The following is a 20,908-nucleotide window of genomic DNA, read 5'->3' as shown; positions in this document are numbered from 1 at the left end:
TAATGTGACAAACTAAACAATCCTAAATCTAACTTTCACTTTTTAATACTTTGTTGCAAATCCTTTGCAGGCAATTACAGCCTGAAGTCTGTAACGCATAGACATCACCAGACGCTGGGTTTCATCCCTGGTGATGCTCTGCCAGGCCTCTACTGCAAATGTCTTCAGTTCCTGCTTGTTCTTGGGGCATTTTCCCTTCAGTTTTGTCTTCATCAAGTGAAATGCATGCTCAGTCGGATTCAGGTCAGGGGATTGACTTGGCCATTGCATATCATTCCACTTTTTAGCCTTAAAAAACTCTTTGGTTGCTTTTGCAGTATGCTTCGGGTCATTGTCCATCTGCACTGTGAAGCGCCGTCCAATGAGTTCTGAAGCATTTGACTGAATATGAGCATATAATATTGGCCAAAACACTTCAGAATTCATTCTGCTGCTTTTGTCAGCAGTCACATCATCAATTAATACAAGGGAACCAGTTCCATTGGCAGCCATACATGCCCACGCCATGACACTACCACCACCATGCTTCACTGATGAGGTGGTATGTTTTGGATCATGAGCAGTTCCTTTCCTTCTCTTCTCTTCCCATCACTCTGGTACAAGTTGATTTTTGTCTCATCTGTCCATAGGATGTTGTTCCAGAACTGTAATGGCTTTTTTAGATGTTGTTTGGCAAACTCTAATCTGGTCTTCCTGTTTTTGTGGCTCACCAATGGTTTGCATCTTGTGGTGAACCCTCTATATTCACTCTTGTGAAGTCTTCTCTTGATTGTTGACTTTTACACACATACACCTACCTCCTGGAGAGTGTTCTTGATTTGGCCAACTGTTGTGAAGAGGTTTTTAAGGGAAATAATTCTTTTGTCATCCACCACAGTTGTTTTCCGTGGTCTTCCGGGTCTTTTGGTGTTGCTGAGCTCTCCGGTGCGTTCTTTCTTTTTAAGAATGTTCCAAACAGTTGATTTGGCCACACCTACTGTTTTTGCTATCTCTCTGATGGGTTTGTTTTGATTTTTCAGCCTAATGATGGCTTGCTTCACTGATAGTGACAGCTCTTTGGATCTCATATTGAGAGTCGACAGCAACGGATTCCAAATGCAAATGTCACACCTAGAATCAACTCCAGACCTTTTACCTGCTTAATTGATAATGAAATAACTAGGGAATAGCCCACACCTATCCATTAAATAGCTTTTGAGTTGATAGTCCCATTACTTTTGGCCCCTTAAAAAGTGGGAGGCACATATTGAAACTGTTGTAATTCCTACACCGTTCACCCGATTTGGATGTAATTACCCTCAAATTAAATCTGAAAGTCTGCAGTTAAAGCACATCTTGTTTGTTTCATTTCAAAACCATTGTGGTGGTGAATAGAGGCCAAAACCTGAAAATTCTGTCAATGTCCCAATATTTATGGACCTGACTGTGTGTGTGTGTATATGTGTATATATAGATATATAGATATAGATATACACATATATATATATATATATATATATATATATATATATACACATATTAGTCCAGTAGCAGGCAGCACTCCTCAAAATCGGAACAAATGACTATACCGGTGCCCTCCTACTTGACCATCAATGAAGAGCTGCATAAATAAGACAACATGACGGCGGCAATCGGCGCAGAAAGAAACACACTTGCAACAGTGATTAAAGAAACCCAACGTTTCAATGCCAGTAGCATTTTCGTCGGTTTCTCTTATCACTGTTGCAAGTGTGTTTCATTCTGCACCGAGTGCCGCCGTCATCTTGTGTGTGTGTATGTGTATGTATATGTGTAATATATTTTCCACATAAAATACACTGGAAAAGCCAGAGCGGAAAAGCGGTTTGTCAAGGGCACAGGGGAAAGGTGGGTGATGGGGGCAATATATAGGATATTCACCAGTGATATCTGGATATGGGATTGCTGCAACTGGAAGATCGAAGCACCGGGAACACTGGGGGGCTGATCCAAGGGGAGATGCAAGGGAAGGAGCGCTGGACCTGTGGGAACAGGGATGGCTAGACATCTATAGGGTTTGTTGTAAGGTAGATGCGTGAAGGTGGGTTGGATGCAGAGCGGTTTTATTAGGAGTGAGTCCACCACAAATTATTTGCCCTGGAGGGACCCCCACACCTTAATCCAACCCTAATCACTCTCAGTTGCTCACTTCTGGTTAGCAAAGTGACTCTCTACCCCCATATGTAGCACCATTTGTGTCAGCTGATGTGGGGAAAAATGAATATATCAGCAATCAAAGCACACCACAGGTGTGAGGTGGGCTTAACTGCGCCCATAAGGGAGATGAGGTCACTCACCACTTGTAACACCCTTCTGTCACCTCCAAGGTGAAGTTGATTTGGGTCCCCAGGGTGAGAGGCAGGGTGTGTTCAGTTTGGAGGATGAGATGTGCAGCTCTCTCAGGATAAGTCGGCACCCACACAGTTAAGTGCCCCATTTCTACCAGCATGACTTTCCTGGAGTGGGGGGCTCAGGGCAGGCTCAGGAACTCCATGTACATGAATGCACCTGGTGCATCAGCAGTCCAGACCTACATAGCATTCCCGCTAGGCTGTTTCAGCAGGGTGCCCTGCCCTATATCTGTCACCTCCCGGGAGTTGCAGTTTACCGCGGGTGGGGAAAACAGTGGTGCAGTGGTCACCACTGGTGAATGGAATGCGCCCGGCATCAATTCAGTGACCACAGCGCTTGGGGGGCTGCCCGGCATGCCCCCAAGAGTGACGAAAAAAGGACGTGTCCTACAGAAACGCCCCATTTTCATTGGCCGCGCATACGCCTTCGACGCGCGTAGAATTTCCCTTTCTCTAGGTCCGGCGTTCTGCCTGCCGCCGGACCTAGAGTGAACACTACCTAAAGAAACAGCTGTGGTATTTCCAATATGGCAATGGCTGCGAGCCAGTTGGAGCTCGTGGCCGCTCCTGATTGGCTGCTGTATTGCGAGCTCTGATTGGCTAGCGGCCGGTGCCATATTTGAAATGCATCTGTCCCTGACTGTCACTTTCTCCATGTTTGGGCTGCTGGTGCACCAGCAGCAATCAGCTGGCGGCCTGGCGCAGATCTGCACTGCTATTACAGTCCCAGCAGTCCCCTCCTGATGGGACTCTGTTGGGAGGAGCCAGGGGTAATAGGGTGAAATTTCTTGTACCGGCCCTTTAAATAACTAAATGCAGTTTACCCCTACACACACACACACACACACACACACATTTAAGCACATATAAATGTAACTTGTTGATAGTTACCATGTCAATTCTAATAATGTTGACACTAGAATGTTGATCTGGTCCAACATGTCAATATCCTCTGAATGTCGACATGGTTAGGCACCACTGGGAGGTTTAGACTCTAGGGGGAGGTTAGGCGTAGGGGGGATTAAAGTTAGTCACATAGGCTAGAGTTAACAGTAGGTCATGTGGTGTCTGTGGCAGTCAGAGTGTACTGACTGCTGCAGCTGGAGTCACTGCAGCCATAGGAACCAGGTGACTGCTGGGCCACCAGGGAAATTAGGATGACATTCTATCATGTCAGCATGTAGTCATGATGAATTTCGACAAGGTCACTGTCGACATGCTAACTGTGGCTCCTCCACGGGGCAACGTGCCAGGGACCGTCTTTTGCATCCGTTCCTGCAGAAAAGTTTGTCACTGAACCAGCTATAGCCACACTTATTGACTGTTCAGCAACATTTTCGCGCCTGTTGCTAGTCTTCTATTCAGCCGTGTCTTCCAGCAGGAGCGGGACCTTTCCACAGTGCTCTCCACCAGCCAGACTGCACAGCAGGTTCTGGCTCTTGATCACATGTGAGCTTGGACCATCAGAAGCGTACATAGCCGCTCAAAGCTGCTGTACTATGAACAGAGGTCCCAATGTTATACCCCTTGACTGGACCAACTTGCACATGGTGAGAGCTGATTATGCTTTTATAGCTCTCACTTTTTTTGACTTCCAGCAAAATGGCACATAGGTTAGAGCTGTTTTTATATGTAAACCAATCGGGATATCTTCCTACCATTAAATAAGCTTGATAGGAGACCTCCTACGGAGGGCAGAACTGCAGGCCTCTAGCTTATGTGGACTCATCGTTTGTTGGTAAACCACTGATTATATCTATGTTTTGACCTTCTTTATGGCTCTTCCATCATTTGATATGGATATGCTGGTATTAGTGCAGGGCTTGAAAATTTTTCTAAAATCTAGGAGCCAGGATGAAAGTGTAGGAGCCAGATCATGAAACACCCCCCCCCCCCCCAAAAAAAATAAAAATAAATAAATAACAGGAATGAATGAGGAGCACAGCTGTGTGTGTGTGTGTGTGTGTGTGTTATGCAACTGTTATACGCTCTATACTAGCCCACAAAATGGTCGCAGTTGAATGGATATAGTAACATGGAGGCCCCCTCCCTGCTCTGCACAGCTCCCCCTCTCCATCCCCCACCCCAACAATGGTGCCAGAAAGTACAATAGAACCTCTATCCCCTCGTGGTCACACCACTATCCCTCTGAAGACGCTCCACAATCCCTGGCCACACATAGACCCTATTACCAGGGAGCTCTATGCAGCCAGAGATGGGCGACATTAGACAGACGGGACATACAGGAGGATCAGAGTAGACTGAGATAGACAGCATGGGTCAGAGCAGGATAGGAGGAGTCAGCACAGCACAGGATGGGACGGACAGGAGCAGTCAGCGCAGATCAGGACGGACACAGGCGCAGCAGTCACCGCAAACGACACTCAGCACATGCACTCCTGTGCATGAAATGAACGCAGCAATTCTATAGGCACAAATCTCCTCGGGTGCTGTTGAGGATCTGCTTCCTCCCTCACTGCAAAATCTGGTAGCCAGGCAGCAAGATCTGGTAACTTCTTTCTGCTTTTTATTGTCCCTTAAATGTGTGTAATTACTACTTTAGTGTGTGATATTAAAACTATTTTTATTTTAACCTGATTTGTTAATACATAGGTTTTTGCGCTGTGTCCTTCTTTATTTGTACTCTGTTCATGCTAGATGGAATGAGTGTTTAGGATTACATTAATTTTTTTTCCCTGTATGTTTTTATGGGCTTTATTGTCCTAATAAATTGTTACATTTTATCCATTTGGATTGAGGTGTATTTTGTCGACCATCTTGGGACCCAGGTAAAAGGAAATGGTACATGCCGTATAGCAAAAAACTGTATTGTAAGATAACCAACATGGACAGGGTTCCCTTGATTTCAGTTCAGAACGTGGTACTAGTTTATATTATTTCATCAGTGGTTTTCTCTTTCCCTCCACTATATAAACTTGGTGTTATGAAGGAATTCCCTTTATTTTTCTATATAAATTTGTAAGGATATTGCTCATCGCCATGTTCTGCAGCTGAGGAGGGGTGCGCATGGAGGCTGCAGAAATATGCACAGGTGCCCCAGCCCCGGGGACATGCTGCTGGTAATGCTTACAAATCTCTCATCCTTGATCTTCCTGCCCTTCCCAGCACATCCCAGTGGCCTGGCAGCAGCAGTGGGAGTTGTGGTGACACTGGTGAGATGCAGGGGGTTGTGGTGATATGCAGAGGTATGTTGTAAATATAGAATGCTGTGGTGAAATGCAGGGGACAGTAGTGAGAAGCAGGGGGCTGTGTTGACATGGCGTAAGTTGTTATGAGATGCAGTTGGCTGTGGCGAGATGAACTTGCTCCTGTGCGAAGCCAGAGCGGGTCATTAGTACACAATAAATCTGCCATCATACTGTGTAAGAATGAACAGAGTATTTCAGCATTAGGGAAAATACAATTAAGAGGGGTGATATTTCTTGCAATACATACAGAAATTTAAATTATCATATTTAGTAGACATTCCTTTAGGGCCTAAAGATTAGACCTCCATCTGTGATAACCTCAACCAATAATAAGCTTATACGCAACAGATTCCTGTTAGTGACACAGTGCACACTACGCACTGGGTTGTCGCTAGATACCCTTTTCCGAAGGACCTTCTTGACATCCGGCACTTTGCAGAGCCAGGGGTGGGGCCACAGGCAGCAGCGAGAGTTTGGAGTGCCAATGATGGTGACTGGAGTGGACAGAGTCCAAGGTGCTCCGGGCGCCAGTGCTGTGTGGTGGTCCTGTGTGGCTGGCAGGTGGCAGAGGGACCCCAAGAGATGCGGTCATCAGTTGCATGTGCCCAGTAAGGGGGTGAGGAGAGGATGTGGTTGCAAAGTCTGCTTGACAACAGGGTGAGGACTGTAAGGTGTGCCCTGTATTGAAGGGTTCGAAGTGTGCCTAGTAAGGGAGGATAGTGCTAAGTCAGCTTGGCAAGGGCGGAGGGTTGCAAGGTGTGCTCAGGAAGGGGTGCCATGTGTGCCCAGGGAGGGTGTGCGCTAAGTGTGTCCAGTGTGTTTGTGTGTGGGAGGAGTGTTGCTGTGCCATGTGTGTCCAGTAAGAGTGGGAATGCAAAGTGCCCATTAAGAGGTGGATGCTTAAGTGTGCTCATTAACAGGGGGAAGGGTTGCTGATGCTAAGTGTGCCTAGTAGAAGGGTGGGGTTTGCTGGTTCTGTGCCCAGTAAGGTGGGGTATGGTGGTGCAAGATAAGTACTGCTGATAACTGTGCCCAGTAGGTCGGATGTTTGTTTGTGTGTTCGTTACGCATATACATGGGGTAAATGTGACTGGCGCATTAGGGGAATGGGTACATGACCATGTATGATGGATGGTGAACATGTTCCTTAGACACATGTCTGTGTACCCAGTAGGTGCATGCACAGTGTGTGTGTGGTAGGGAGTGTGCTTAGTAGGTTGACTGGTATATTCTCATTGGCTTCGTGGGGGATAAGTGTTTCTGTACACATATTCACAGTAGACGGTTGGTAAGTGTGCCCAATATTCATTTGCACAGTGGATGGTAGGTAACTGTAGGCACCAATATTATTAAGTGTTCATGTATACACGTATGCAAATTCAGCTAAGTGACGTCAAGGCAGGCGATCGCACGGCAAGGCAAAAGCACGCCCACTATGTCTTGGCGTGCGATCACTTTGTGTTTACAGACGCCCACCATCCTGTCTTTAGCCGCCCACTAGCGAACGTCATCTCCAGGAAGTATATACAACCATCGGTACATCAGGTTCCATCGGACCGCAGCGTTTGCAGTTGATTGTACCCTGCCGCAAGCACTGCGAGCATTTCAGTGTATAATTCAACCAGGTGATGTGTACTATGACGCTGCCTGTTAATTATGCACGCCTCTGAAACGGCGTTGAAACACTCAGGCACGCCTGCGTTCTCAACTCCACTCCCCCGTTACTACTGCCCTGCCCCTGTTACCACCCACAAACGGCCTCTCCTGTCACTCATTCCACTGGGCTGTCTTTGCTGGACAAGCGAGCACTTCCGAATCGCTCGGACTAGTTCGTCCACACGCACTGCGATGCATGCGCTATTGCATAACATTGGCCAGAAAGGAGCAAGCGGCTGCTTGCGAATGGGTCTAAATCCGGTCCATAGTTAACAGCTGACTTTTTATTGGTACGAGTCCACTTTGCTCTTAGCCGGGATTTCAAAATAAAACTTTTATGCACTATGGAGCGCCCCATCTGTCTTTTTTTTTTTTTCTTGTAGATTCGATGGCTCCTGGGGGGGGGATTCTGGACCAAAGAAGGGGAGCAGTGGTCTGATACATATGGATATTAGTGCTTTACACTTAGTTGTATAGTGAGGTGAGCTGTTACAGCACTCACTTGTGACCACAAACTGGTATATTGAGCGCCTGTCATTATATCTAAAATATATTTATTGGCTGGGATACTTGGCGTTGCCCAGCTTGAAGACTGAACCCTGAAGTACACCTGCAGCCTTAATTTGTTTACATTGTTGTCGCCTATAACCCCATTCTATTGATCCTGAAAAGAACCCCACTGTTTGCAAACAGTAATGTAACTACCGGGAGTGCAAGGGGTGCGGCTGATATCGTGCCCTAACTGGCCTGCTGCTCCTCCTGCATCCAGTCATATACACAAAGTGAGCCGGTCGAGGGGAGCCCGAGTGCCAATAAGGAGGGGGACTGGGTACTAATTACCTGGGCTTGTGTTGGAGGGGCCGCCGCTCCCCGATACCTTACCTATCAGCAGCCTACTGCTTGTCTTCTCTGCCTGTGGGTGGGGGAAATCACACTGATAGTGCCCTCCAGGATTTGCGCCATGCTTAGTGACTCATATTGCTCCCCTCCCCAGTGTACAGCACCACTGCAAAAACTTTTTTTTCTCTAAGCGGGCATGGCCACGCCTCCTGCAGTTAGGCCACACCTCCTTGCCTGGCTCTCTCCTCCCATGGTTACACCCTTGCATGCAAACACAGTGGCTCTGGAATGAATGGGTTGGGTATGAAATCCTAGCTGTCGGGATGCTGCTGGTCAGAATACTTGACAGCGGCATTCTGAACCCATAGGAACGCACCCAAGTATTTTTCCACCCCCTACCCTAGCCCGCCCTCCCGAGTGCCTAAACCTAACTCTTCCCCACCCCCCCTCCCAGTGGCTAATCCTAACCTCCCTTTCCCCATACTCTAATCCTAACCCTGCCCCCTAATGCCTAAACCCGCTACGTAACACCCCGATACTTACTTTCGGGATACTGGTGTCTGGATCCGGAACTGTAAGGATTTTTTCGCCGGTGTACAGACTGTCGGCATCCCACACGTCGGGATGCTGACTACATCCCGATTTTAATATGAACTTCAATGAGTCTTATTTGCTCAGAGGTGAAAAGGATACTTTTGTTGCAGTCTCATAGGTTTTCGGCAGACTGCCAATTTCCACTGGAGCTAGCCCTGGAATCTGTGTAATTGAAGGGTATCCCTATTGTGGCTCTGACGAAGTTTAAACCTAGGCAAATTCCTGTTCAAACTACACCACCATGCCAAATTTGGTGGAGCCAGAACCAAAACTCTGACCGTGCATAAAGGAGAAAAACTCGGACAGACAGATGCATTTTCTCCCCGATTATACTCACTCACTCTCTGATAAAAATAAACTATTAACACTTCTATTTTTGACAGCATTCTTATTTTCTCCACACCTGCCTAAAACTTTTGTTTTAGGCAGTATATGTCTGAAATGAAAACACAAACAGGGGCGCCACATCGTGCATCAAAACAATTTATTGCAGTCTTAAAAGCACTCCACAACAGAGTGCGTACCAGAGCATGTGGTCAAGACTACCGCAAGTATAACAAGTGATCTAGAAATCAGCCTGGCTATTCACAGACAGACACACTTTTTCACTTATTCTATAGATATAGATAGATATAATATACACACACACACTTCTCATATATGAAATGCTCCTGCATTTCGGATTTGGGATTTTTTTTGTTTGTTTTTAGACTACCTGCGGTCTGGCGTCGTCCGTGAGGAGTCTGGCTTGCATTTCGGGGATCAGGCTATGTCCACGGCAGGGGTGCGGTGACCTTCGAGGCGGGATGAAGAGGCTTTCGGCGGGGCGCTGTGAAGAAGTAGCTGCTGAGAGAGTGGCTGTCACGCCGGCAGTCACTAGACAGTAACACAGTAATGTCATGATGTCACGGCAGATCTGAAATATTCAGATTTTCTGAATATTTCTAATAACTGAATTTAGGATGTGGGAGCCAAATTAACAAAATGCATGTGAATGAACAGAAGGGAAATTTAAGTCAAATCATTATTTGGTGTGACCACCCTTTGCCTTCAAAACTGCATAATTTTTTCAATTCTTCTAGGTCCACTTGCACACAGTTTTTGAAGGAACTCGGCAGGGAGGTTGTTCCAAACATCTTGGAGAACTGACCTCTGATCTTCTGTGGATGTAGGCTTGCTCAAATCCTTCTGTCTCTTCATGTAATCCCATACTGTGAGATCAGGGCTCTGTGGGGGCCATATCTTCTCTTCCAGGACTCCCTGTTGTTTTTTACTCTGAAGATAGTTCTTAATGACATTGGCTGTATATTTGTGATCGTTGTCCTGCTGCAGAATAAATTTGGAGCCAATTAGACTTCTCCCTGATGGTATTGCATGATGGGTACCTGCCTCTATTTCTCAGCTTTGAGGACACCATTAATCTTAACTGGAAGCAGTCGGCATCCCAGTGTGCGGGATGCTGACTGTCTGAATACCGGCGCTGAAATCCTGACAGGTCAGGATCCCACCACCAGTTTCACGACCGCCGGGATCCCGAAGGTAAGTTTCTGGGTGTTAGAGGGAGGTTAGCATTAGGTAGCGTGGTTAGGCACTAGGGGGAGGGTTAGTATGAAGGTGCTGGGAGGGGGAGGTTAAGCTTAGGCACTAGGGGGGTATGTTAGGGTTAGGCATCGGGGAAGGAGGGAGGGAGGGGTTAGAAAAATACTTACCATTGTCCTCTCTGCGTGTCTGGATTCTGGTTGTCAGGATGCCGCTTTTGGTATTCTGACCAGCAGAATCGTGACTGCTGGGATTTCATACCCATTCCATCCTAACCAAATCCCCCACTCCATTTGCTGAAATGCAGCCCCAAACTTGCAAGGAACCTTCAACTGTTGCCTGCAAACACTCATTATTATACCGCTCTCCAGCAGTTGCTGCTCCAAATGAAAGGGTATGGAAGGGAGGTAACGCTCTACTCCCCCTCAGCCCTTTCTGGGTTTTTATTTCACAGAAAACGAAGTCTATTGCCTGAATCATACTTGCCTGCACTCACGAAAGTTGCGGGAGGCTCGCTATTTTTCGGGTAGCCCCTCGCACCCATGGAAGTGTAGGTAAATCTCCCGCATCCTCCCCACTTCCTACTGAAGCAGGCAGGATGGGTAGATTTAATGGGGCATTTGCGGGTCTGCGAGGAGGGGCAGGACTAAATGGTGCTATTTGTGTCATTTAGCCCCACCCCCTCCTCGTGGACCGACAAATCATTGATACCTCATCCTGATGCTGATGTCTCTGCAGCACCCTCCTTTCTAACTGTCTGATTCAGTGGAGTTTACATTAGTTTCCTAGGAGGTTGTTTTCCTGTTAGCTAGGTCTTCAACTAGAAGAGGTTCAGAGTTAGGAACTCTGGGCCTGATTCACTACAGATCGCTATTGCGATTGCAGCTGCGTTTATGCACGCAGGTATGCTGTGAAAATATGCTAATGACTCCCAAAGCCAGCATAGACGCGCCCACTACCACTTTCACACATTCGTCATTCCTTGCAATCCTGCGTATACTTTGGGAACATTGAGTAACTTCGTCCCCTCATGCACAATTACAGCATGTCTGACCTTACTCAGAAATTGCTAACTTCGTCACACGCAGTGAGTACACAAGCTGCGTATGCCATAGCAGTGGCTATTTTATGCACGTCTCAGTAACAGCGTTCAAACGTACAGGTGCATCTACGTTTCTCTGACCACTCCCCTGTCACCATCCCCCAAACGCTTACCTGACGTTGCTCACTCTGTGATGGCTTTGTATCTGTAGGTGATCGCAATTCTAACTCACGCACGAATACTGTGGTGCTTTCGCAGTACGCACCATCAACCGATTTGTGCATGCAGTTGCAATTGCGATTCATGATGAATTGGGCCCTCTGTCTTGGTCCTTTCCTAATTTCCATTCTGACTGGGCTATGCTAGAACCAAACAGTTTTATTTTGGTCTTAAAAGTGGTGTCTCTGTTTTAGTTGAATCAGAACATTAGATAATCTCCTTTGGCTGTATCAGTGGCAAAAGATTCCCAGCATGATCAACCCCCACCCTCCTAGTGGTAAAAGATCCCTGTGGCAGACTGCCTCATCACTGCAGGTACTCTGGGAAGTCAGAGGAGATCTGTTCTGCACTCTTTAGATGGTCACTGCTTCACAAGACCTGGAGAAAGTTCAGGACAACGGCAGTACTGCAGGTCCATGTTGGGTAATTCCTTTGAACCAGGGATGGCCAAGTTCCGTCCTCAAGGTTCCCTAACCATTCATGTTTTCCAGATCTCCTAGTTGGTGCACAGGTTATTCATTACTAATTGACAAATGTAAAAGATCCACAGGTCATCTGGAAAAAATGGACCATTAGGGGTCCTTGACTACAGAACTTGACCATCGCTGCTTTGGACAGTCTTCCAGGGACAGATTGTACCTCACTGACATAAACTGCAGCTTCAAGGACAATCTTACATAGTAATTACCATTTGGTTAATGCCCCGCTGCTGCCAATGAAGCTCCCTTTTTAAGGAAAAGTTTGATTCCTGCGGTGTTCCAAGTATTTGTGCATACACTCCTCTTCCCTGATTGATGCTTCTCCAAGCTGCAAATATTCTTGCCAGCTATGCAAATCCTTGGGTGTGAAGGCTTCAAGGAGTATTTTGGAGCAGGTTGTCAGTCGTCGACCTTCAGTGTCTATACATGCCCAGTTTAACATTTATTCTGTTTTTAAATGATCAGTCGTAGCCGATTAGTTATCAACAGATTTCCCAAACTGTCCCTTAATAAATCTACCCTAAAGCCTGTCTACTATGCTCTGAAGCCAATAATAATACGAGGATGAGCCACTAGTAATTAATTAGGGACCGGTATTGTCCTAGGGATAAGCCTTGGTATGGTTGTACAAATGTGTATTGCGCTATATCTGAAAGCAGATATTTATTTGGAAAAACCAGTAAACACACATGCTATATATTCAGTCAACTAGAAATACAAATGGTCCATCAGCAACACCTATGTGCAGTAAATCTCCTATTTAAACTTCATGTATGTGCAATGTATTATGCTGAATAGATAATCCCTGTATGGTTGTTTGCTGTGGCTAGGCCTCATCACAGATGATGCAATTCGTTTTTTATTTATAAGATGTCACAATGCCATACATGGTAACCAGGGTTCGCAAAATACACGCTATAGTGTGTTTTTGCACGCTACAGGCACTGTGGGACTCAGTTTTTAAAACAGTGAGGGTCCCACAGGACACGCTATCGCTGCTAGTCAATAAGTCCTCAAAGTCTCCCCAACCAATCACAGCCGGTAGTTTTCTCATCCAATCGCCACTCGAGCCCTGCCGACCACCTTCCTCTGCCTCCTACCCCTCTACCGACGGCTGCTAAGAGGTTATCGCGGGCTACCGCTGGGGACTGCTGACTCTCTCCTCTCAGGTAAGCTAACTCTGGCGGGGGACTGCCTGTATGATCTGGACTGCATTGTAATAGGCCCTGCAGTATCTGGTCACGCAGAGCCGGTTCAAGGGCCGTTCCGGTGTGACCGCATCTGGGCAATTGACGTGTGATGACACCCCCCCCCCAGCCGCCGGCAACAGCCCCGGGGTCCAGGGCACTGGCCAGCCTACTCAGTCTCCACTCTGCCCAACCCCCCTCCCACCCCGGCAGCCACTAGGATATTATTGCAGGCTGCCGCTTGTGATTGTTTGTACTGCTGCCTCTCTCCAGTAAGCAGTCTTCCTGAGGGGACTGTCTATTTGATTCACGGCTGCATTATAAATGGCCCAGCAATGTCTGGTCACACAGGGCACTAAAAATCTTCATGCCCAGTCCATTAAGGAATAGAAGTCCTGTGTATAATAGGATGTAGAATCCTTAACAGTATTCTGTGTATAAACTACAATATTCAGTGACTTCCTAAGTTGCAAATGATTAAAGATTCTGTATTACCAGCTCTATTGAATATTCCATGACGTCATCTGCTGTCTCTACCTTTTTTTGTCTGAATTACATTGCCTGCCAAGGTAGCACTTCCGCAGATTAACTACGTTCATCAAAATAATAATTGTAAAATAGGAACTATGAATATGATGATCTTTAAAACAGGAAATCTATGAGTAGATCAGTCTCTCTGTGTAAGTTGCAGTGTTGAGACTAGTAGACAGTCTGACAATGTGGTGGCAGTCAGAGGAGTGGTGAGAATGGGAGAGAGAGTGGACTGAGATGAGCTTGGATTGATATGTCGGGGGAGGAGTGGTTTAAGGATTTTTAAGTAGGAGGATTGGGAATCAGTGAAGCAGGTTGCATATGATGGAGGCAAATGTTGTACGTCAAGAGAGGGAAATGAGGCGAGCATCAGTATATATTGATGTGAGAACAGATGAGAAGGGAGTGGGGAGCCACTGAAGAGGAGGTTAGCTGGAAATGATCGAATGAGAGTTTAGGATGCATTGGGGTGAGGGAAGGCATGGATTCTAGAGATCACCAGGATGTGGAGAGTGAATAAGAGGATGACTTGATTCTGAGGTAGTGGACTTGAGGGGAGATGAGGGTGATGTTCTCAACAGAGAGAGGAGAGAAGGGCCCTGGAAGAGGGGAACAATGAGTTCAGTCTTGGTCCTGTTAAATTTTAGAGTGCGCTGGTATAAGAGGATAAAGGTTGAAAAGTCAGTGATGGTAATGGAGGCTGAAGGAGCTGCTGACATTTTCAAGGGTTGAGGTGTAGAAGAAGAAAAGGAGCCAACAATGTTTTGTTGGAGGACACCTTCTAATAGTGGAAGTGAGGGGGGAGATGGCGAATGAAAAAGCGTTTGGATAGGTAGGAGTGGATCCATTATAGTAATGCTGGGCATACACTATACAATTATCTGTCCAATCTGGCTGGTTGTAATGAAAACCTGGTAAAGTATGGGAGCAAATGAGATTTCACCATATGGTCCCAAACACATGAAAATTAACAAAAAAATGATTGTCCAAATTGGTTCAATATGTTTGATTTAACTAATTTGTGTTCATAAGCAAATGGTCAATTATCATTTGATCCCATACACTACCAGATTTTCATTCCAACCGGCCAGATTGGACAGATATCTGACAGATAATTGTATAATGTATACCCAGCATTAGCCAATGGAGTTGAGTATGTGGAGAAGAGGGAATCAAAGGTGGAAGACAGATCAAGGGGTATGAGAATTTGGCCATAAGAAGGTAACCATCAGAGATGGCGGAGATCAAATTGAGGGTCAAGAAGTGATTACTAGGTGAGGAAAAAGGTGAGAGATAGAAAATCATCTCAGAGCTTGAAGGTATAGAGGAGGAGAGAGGGCAGCAGCTAAAAAGTCAGGATGGTTGAGACAGTCAGGTTTGAAAGAAGAGGATACCGAGCCGGAAGAAGGGGATAGTTTGAAGTGATGGGAGCAAGCATCAGGAGAGAGAGAGAGAGAGAGCGAGCACAGCAGAGGTGAGAGAGAATGAGGGCAGGAGATGAGAAAATGCGGACTTTACCCACGCCATGGGGAAGGCAGAAAAGACTGTTGGAGATGGAGGATTGCGTTGATCTGGTAATAAAGTAGATAGCAAGCTAAAGGGCAGACAGGGAAGAGTTTAATGGAGGAGTAGAGGGGCAGAAGAGAATATTGAAGATGGCAAAGGTGTGGGAAGAGGTAAGAGATTTAAAGTAATGTTGTTGAACGTGAGATAGGGCAGAGCTGTAGGAGGATAGCATGAGTTTGAAATGGAGGTAGTCCGTGTGAGCTTGTGACTAAGGTTTCAAGTTTTTAGACGTGGAGATGTTACCCATAGCAAGCAATCAGATTCTACTTAACATTTAAAGCTGCATACATACGGTACTTCCTGTACCACCAACGACTTGAAAGATATCTGTCAACAAAGATATCGTTCAAAGATATCTTTCAGTGAGTCATACTGCCACATCTCTGAACAGGCAAAGTTGGCGATATCGTCCAAATTGGCCTGCATGCATGGACGATGAAAGATATCATTATTTATAGCGCATCTTTGGTCGATCGTTCAATGATAAATCGTTCATTTTTATGCAGTGAACGATATCGTTCAGGAAAATCGTCCCGTGTGTATGCAGCATATCTATTATCTTCTAGAAGATAATAGAATCTGGTTGCTTTGGGCAAACTCTCCACTTCTAAAAACTCACCTTTAGTAAATATACCCCCTAGTGAGAGAACCATGGTTGAAAAATATTGTTTAACCTAGTCCTTTTTTATGTGAGAAACAATGTGTAAACTGAAGCTTAGTTCCCTTTATATGCAGGTTCTGACCACTAGGGGCTAAAAAAGGTACTATCCCACACATACTTGATATATAGGGCCTGATTCAGACCCACTCGCGAGCGGCTGTCCGCTCGCAAGTGGGTCGATGGTGTGCACTGCGCATGCGCACGACGGAGGGAGCTCCGTCGTGCGCATGCGCGAGACGCGACGAGCGAAGGACTGTCCTTCGCTCATTGTGTCTGATCAAAGGGGGCGTGCTGTCGATGTTGATTGACAGCACGCCCCCTTTGGTGGGCGTGCCGGGGGCGTGCCTGCCAGACGGAGGCGTTCCCAAGGGAACGCCTACCGTCAGAAGCCGGCCCCACTGACATCACTAGTGATGTCAGTGGGAGTGATTTGGGCTCTTATAGAGCCAAAATCACTCCTGGCCTTGCGGTTGAGAAACTCAACCGCAGGCTTCTGCTCGCACTGGCGATGGTCGCGATGGTCAAGACCATCGCGACCATCATCCTGCACGCTCGTATAGGCTGTGGGTGGTGACCCACAGCTATACGAGCGTCCAGGATGAGCATCCGGCTCTGAATCAGGGCCATAGTCAGGTGCATAAATATTGGGACATTGACAGAATTTTCATATTTTTCCCTCTATTCACCACCACAATGGCTTTGAAATGAAACAAACAAGATGTGCTTTAACTGCAGACTTTCAGATTTAATTTGAGGGTAATTATATCCAAATCAGGTGAACGGTGTAGGAATTACAACGGTTTCTGTATGTGCCTCCCACTTTTTAAGGGGCCAAAAGTAATGGGACAAACTAAACAATCCTAAATCTAACTTTCACTTTATAATACTTTGTTGCAAATCCTTTGCAGGCAATTACAGCCTGAAGTCTGGAACGCATAGACATCACCAGACGCTGGGTTTCATATCCCTGGTGATGCTGTGCCAGGCCTCTACTGCAAATGTCTTTAGTTGCTGCTTGTTCTTGGGGCATTTTCCCTTCAGTTTTGTCTTCATCAAGTGAAATGCATGCCATTGCATAACATTCCACTTTTTAGCCTTAAAAAAACTCTTTGGTTGCTTTTGCAGTATGCTTCGGGTCATTGTCCATCTGCACTGTGAAGCGCTGTCCAATGAGTTCTCTGTCCAGTGAGTACCCTTGTGGTAGGGTCTCGTTGTCGCAAGCCCTAGAGTGCTTTCGGCTCTAACAGAGCCGAAAGCACTCCCACTGACATCACTTGTGATGTCAGTGGGGCCGACCCCAGACGGCAGGCGTTCCCATGGGAACGCCTCCGTCTGGGCAGCCACGCGCAGCCTCCGTCGTGCGCATGCGCACTGGGCCAACATCGACCAGCTTGCGGGTCTGAATCAGGCCCTCAGTCATGTAATGTGGGCGGCATGGTTGATGTTAGTGCTGCCACAGTATGAGCAACGATGAATGTACTATTGCTACTACCACAGAAATAGACATTAAAAAGTTGTTGATTAATGAATTTCCGTGGGTTTGAAGCAAAGCTGGGTACACACTAAACGATGTGTACCGGCGCGATATCGCGAGTGGCGGGACCTGGCAGGGGTGCCAGCATCGGCAAGTGCATACACACTTTCCAGCAGCGACTGCAATGCTGCTGAATACATATGCAGGTCCGATAGGCGATGTATCTCGGGAGCGCACATAGTCAGTGACATAGCGGGTACACACTGGCCGATGTGCCCGATATGTCGTCCTAGTGTGTACCCGGCATAAGAATAAAACATTTTGTAGACATAAAAAATAAATCCTATGCAGATTATACTCACAAGATGGACAGAGCTGTATCTGCTGCCCAGTGTAGATTTGTAACAAGCGGTTTGTGATTATGCCCATTGCTTTAAAACTTAAGCTAGTTACACACACTTTTTTTGGAACGATTTGTTGCTTTCCAACTGTTTGGAATGACAAGTTGTTCAAATTATCCAGTGTGTACGCAGTATGTGTGCACTCATGCAGGGTCGACCGTCGCATCCCCAAATCTGCTGTACATGCTGCTCAATCTGAGGATCTGAATGACGACCCCATGCATTTGGCTGCGGTGGGGGAACAGGGCATTGGGTTCACAACAGTTTCTAAAAAAAAAAAGCGAATGGTTCTTTCACCATGTATATCTTGCAGCAACTTCTGGATAAGTAGGGTCAGCCAGCCATTGACATGTAGAGACTGGTGTGTACGGACTGTACGGCCGGGTACACACGTCGTCTAGTGTGTACCCAGTTTTAGATCTCTTTATGGTTATTAATATTGTACTTGTACTGTCTTTATAAACAACATGGCTAAATATGTGAGCACTTGAGCATCACGCCTATTTGAGCTATGTCGCCAGTTGGACCTGCATGCAGGTCCGATGGGCGATGTCGCTGACTATGTGTGGAAGCGCACATCGTCAGTGACATTGAGGGTACACACTAGAGGATGTTGCCGAAATGCCGGATCAGACGATATGTCGTCTGGTGTGTACCTGGCATAAAGGTGTGTGTGTGTATATATATATGTGTGTGTATATATATGTATGTATGTATGTATGTATATGTATGTGTGTGTGTGCATATATATATATATATATATATATATATATATATATATATATATATATATGTGTGTGTGTATGTATGTATATATATATATATATATATATATATATATATATATATAATTTTATTTATTTTTTTGGGCCTCTGCGAGTTGCCCACTTATTCAGGAAGTGATGCTTAAAACATAAATGGCATAAATAACTCTGCATCACCCTAAATAATTTCTTTTTCCTTATGGGAACACTGGGCATAGCTGGTGCTGGGAGGAGTCTGGGCACTTTCCAAATAACCGCTCTAACTCAGGTTCCTCCTTCTCCTCTCTACCCTGATTGGCTGATGAGCTATATTATGTTTTTCATCAGTGCCCAAATGAGCCTGGTGCTCTTTCTGAGCTGCCTCAGCAGCATTTTTTTTTATTGTATATTTATTTTTAATTATTTTGAAAAAAGCACCACCTACAAGTGTGGGCTGTTACCACAAACATTTTTAATACACTGGCAGCCTGTCTCGTCAGTGGGACGCCTCTGGGGAGGGGGCTAGGCCACTACGTGAGTTTCACATGATCACAAAACTTTTACGCATCCCAACAAGTCAGCTACTGTAATTAGTTAGTACAGTTTAGTGAAAAAAAATAATGGTCTATCAAGTCTTTTCATTTTATATGTTTTCTCTAGTTTTCATAATCTGTTCCACAACATTATTTCAAATGATGTGTACCATGATAGAAAAATAATTTCCTAGTGATTACTGGATGCACTTTATTTGTGAACAGCATTAACATGTAACTTTGCCATTCTAATTAATTTTGTTCTATTTAATATTACAGGTTCATTGTGAGGGTGGATTTCTCTACAAGCTAACAGCAGGCAAAAGAAAAGTCCTAACTGCAATTTTAGCATTGTCTCTGGAAGAAGTTGCACAGATACATGTGTTTTCATGAAGAGGGGGGAGAAACCCGAGGGATACAGGCAAATGAGGCCCAAAACATTCCCAGCAAGCAATTATCCTGGCAATAGCAGGCAGATGCTGCTGGAAATTCGTGAAAGTCTCCGTCATCTTCCCAAACCATCTGATGTGGTGAAGACTGAGCAAGGGCCAACCAAGGCTGAGGATCTGAGGCAGGGTCGTAATCCTCCGAAATTTGTCACATATCACAAAGCTTTGGCTGAGATTCGCAACTCCTTGCAGCCTTTTGCCAATGTGACAAGTTCATCCCAGAGAGGAGGGAGTGAAGTCAACAGAAAAATGCTTCATGACCTACAGAGTGCTGGGTTTGATGAGGTAAGGCTTCTCTTGACAGTGACAGGCATTGGGTTCACATCAGTTGCTAAAAAAAAACATCCCAAGCGAATGTTTCCATCACAATGTATATCTTGCAGCAACTTCTGGATAAGTAGGGTCAGCCAGCCATTGACATGTAGAGACTTGGTTGAACCACAAGATGGAGCTGTACACAACAAGGGATTCACATGTGTTATTGATGGAGTAGGTAGACTTCCATCTGGTTTGTCTTTCCTTCTGTAGCAATGTTTTAGCAAGTGCAAATAAAAGGTAAAACAAGGGGTTTGGCTCCAGATTGGTTTAGAATAGGGGTGGGCAATAAGCGGTCCCCCAGATGTTGTAAAACTACACATCCCAGAATGCCCTGCCACAATTTTGATATGTGGCCATGCTAAAAATGTTGCACTGCATGCTGGGATTTGTAGTTAAACAGCAGCTGTAGGGCTGCTTATTGCCTATCCCTGGTTTAGAAGATCATGGTTCACTCTCAGTATGGTTTACTAAGTGGGTGCGCTTTTTTTCACCAACATTTACATCAGTTGGCTTTAACCGTAAGTGCAGACTTACAGGGAGTGATGCATGTGTCGCTTCCATACATGAAACCAGTAGTTCCTTGGGATCTCAGCTTAGTCCTGACATCCTTGCAGCACCCTCTTTTTGAACCTTTGGTTTTGGGGCATGTGAAGATCCTTCATTATAAGACTAGCTACCTCCTTGGCTATTTTCACAACAAGGAGCGTTTCAAAGCTGGGGTTCTGTCTTGCAAGTCTCCTGTTTTTCTTATTTCATGAAGACCTGAACTAAGCCTTCTTTTCAAACCAAAGTGGTCTCCAAGTTCCATCTGAAGAATTGTAATACCAACTTTCTACCTAGATAGGCCTCCAATTGAAGAGTGCTTTATTCACCTTTTGAACAAGTCAAGGCCTTCGATCGGGATGCCGGTCTCCCGGCGTCGGTAAATTGACAGGCGTCTAGAAGTAGACGCCTGTCATTTAACCCTCCCCAGGATTAAGTAGTCTAGAAGCCGGCAGTCGGTATGCCGTCCGCCGGCTTTATAGACGTATACCCGTTGGACAGGTAAATGTGTTCCCTACAATGTGTCTGCACTTTCTACTGACGTTCAATACCTCC

At 45.8% G+C, this 20,908-nt stretch overlaps 1 protein-coding gene across 1 annotated transcript in view; it reads left to right on the top strand.

Moving 5' to 3' along the window:
- Positions 1 to 20,908, top strand: part of LATS1 (large tumor suppressor kinase 1) — a 115,396-nt gene that overhangs the window by 21,040 nt on the left and 73,448 nt on the right. Inside the window, exon 2 of the mRNA XM_088456203.1 lies at positions 19,323 to 19,777. Within this exon, the coding sequence (XP_088312329.1) occupies positions 19,433 to 19,777 (345 nt within the window). The 5' untranslated portion in view covers positions 19,323 to 19,432. The remainder of the gene's footprint in view (positions 1 to 19,322; positions 19,778 to 20,908) is intronic.

Source organism: Taudactylus pleione, unplaced genomic scaffold, assembly GCF_031769625.1.
Source record: "Taudactylus pleione unplaced genomic scaffold, aTauple2 ptg000006l, whole genome shotgun sequence".
In the NCBI taxonomy this organism is placed as follows: Eukaryota; Metazoa; Chordata; class Amphibia; order Anura; family Myobatrachidae; genus Taudactylus; species Taudactylus pleione.
The sequence above is the reverse complement of the archived record's forward strand: the minus strand, read 5'-3'. Positions and strand labels throughout refer to the sequence as shown.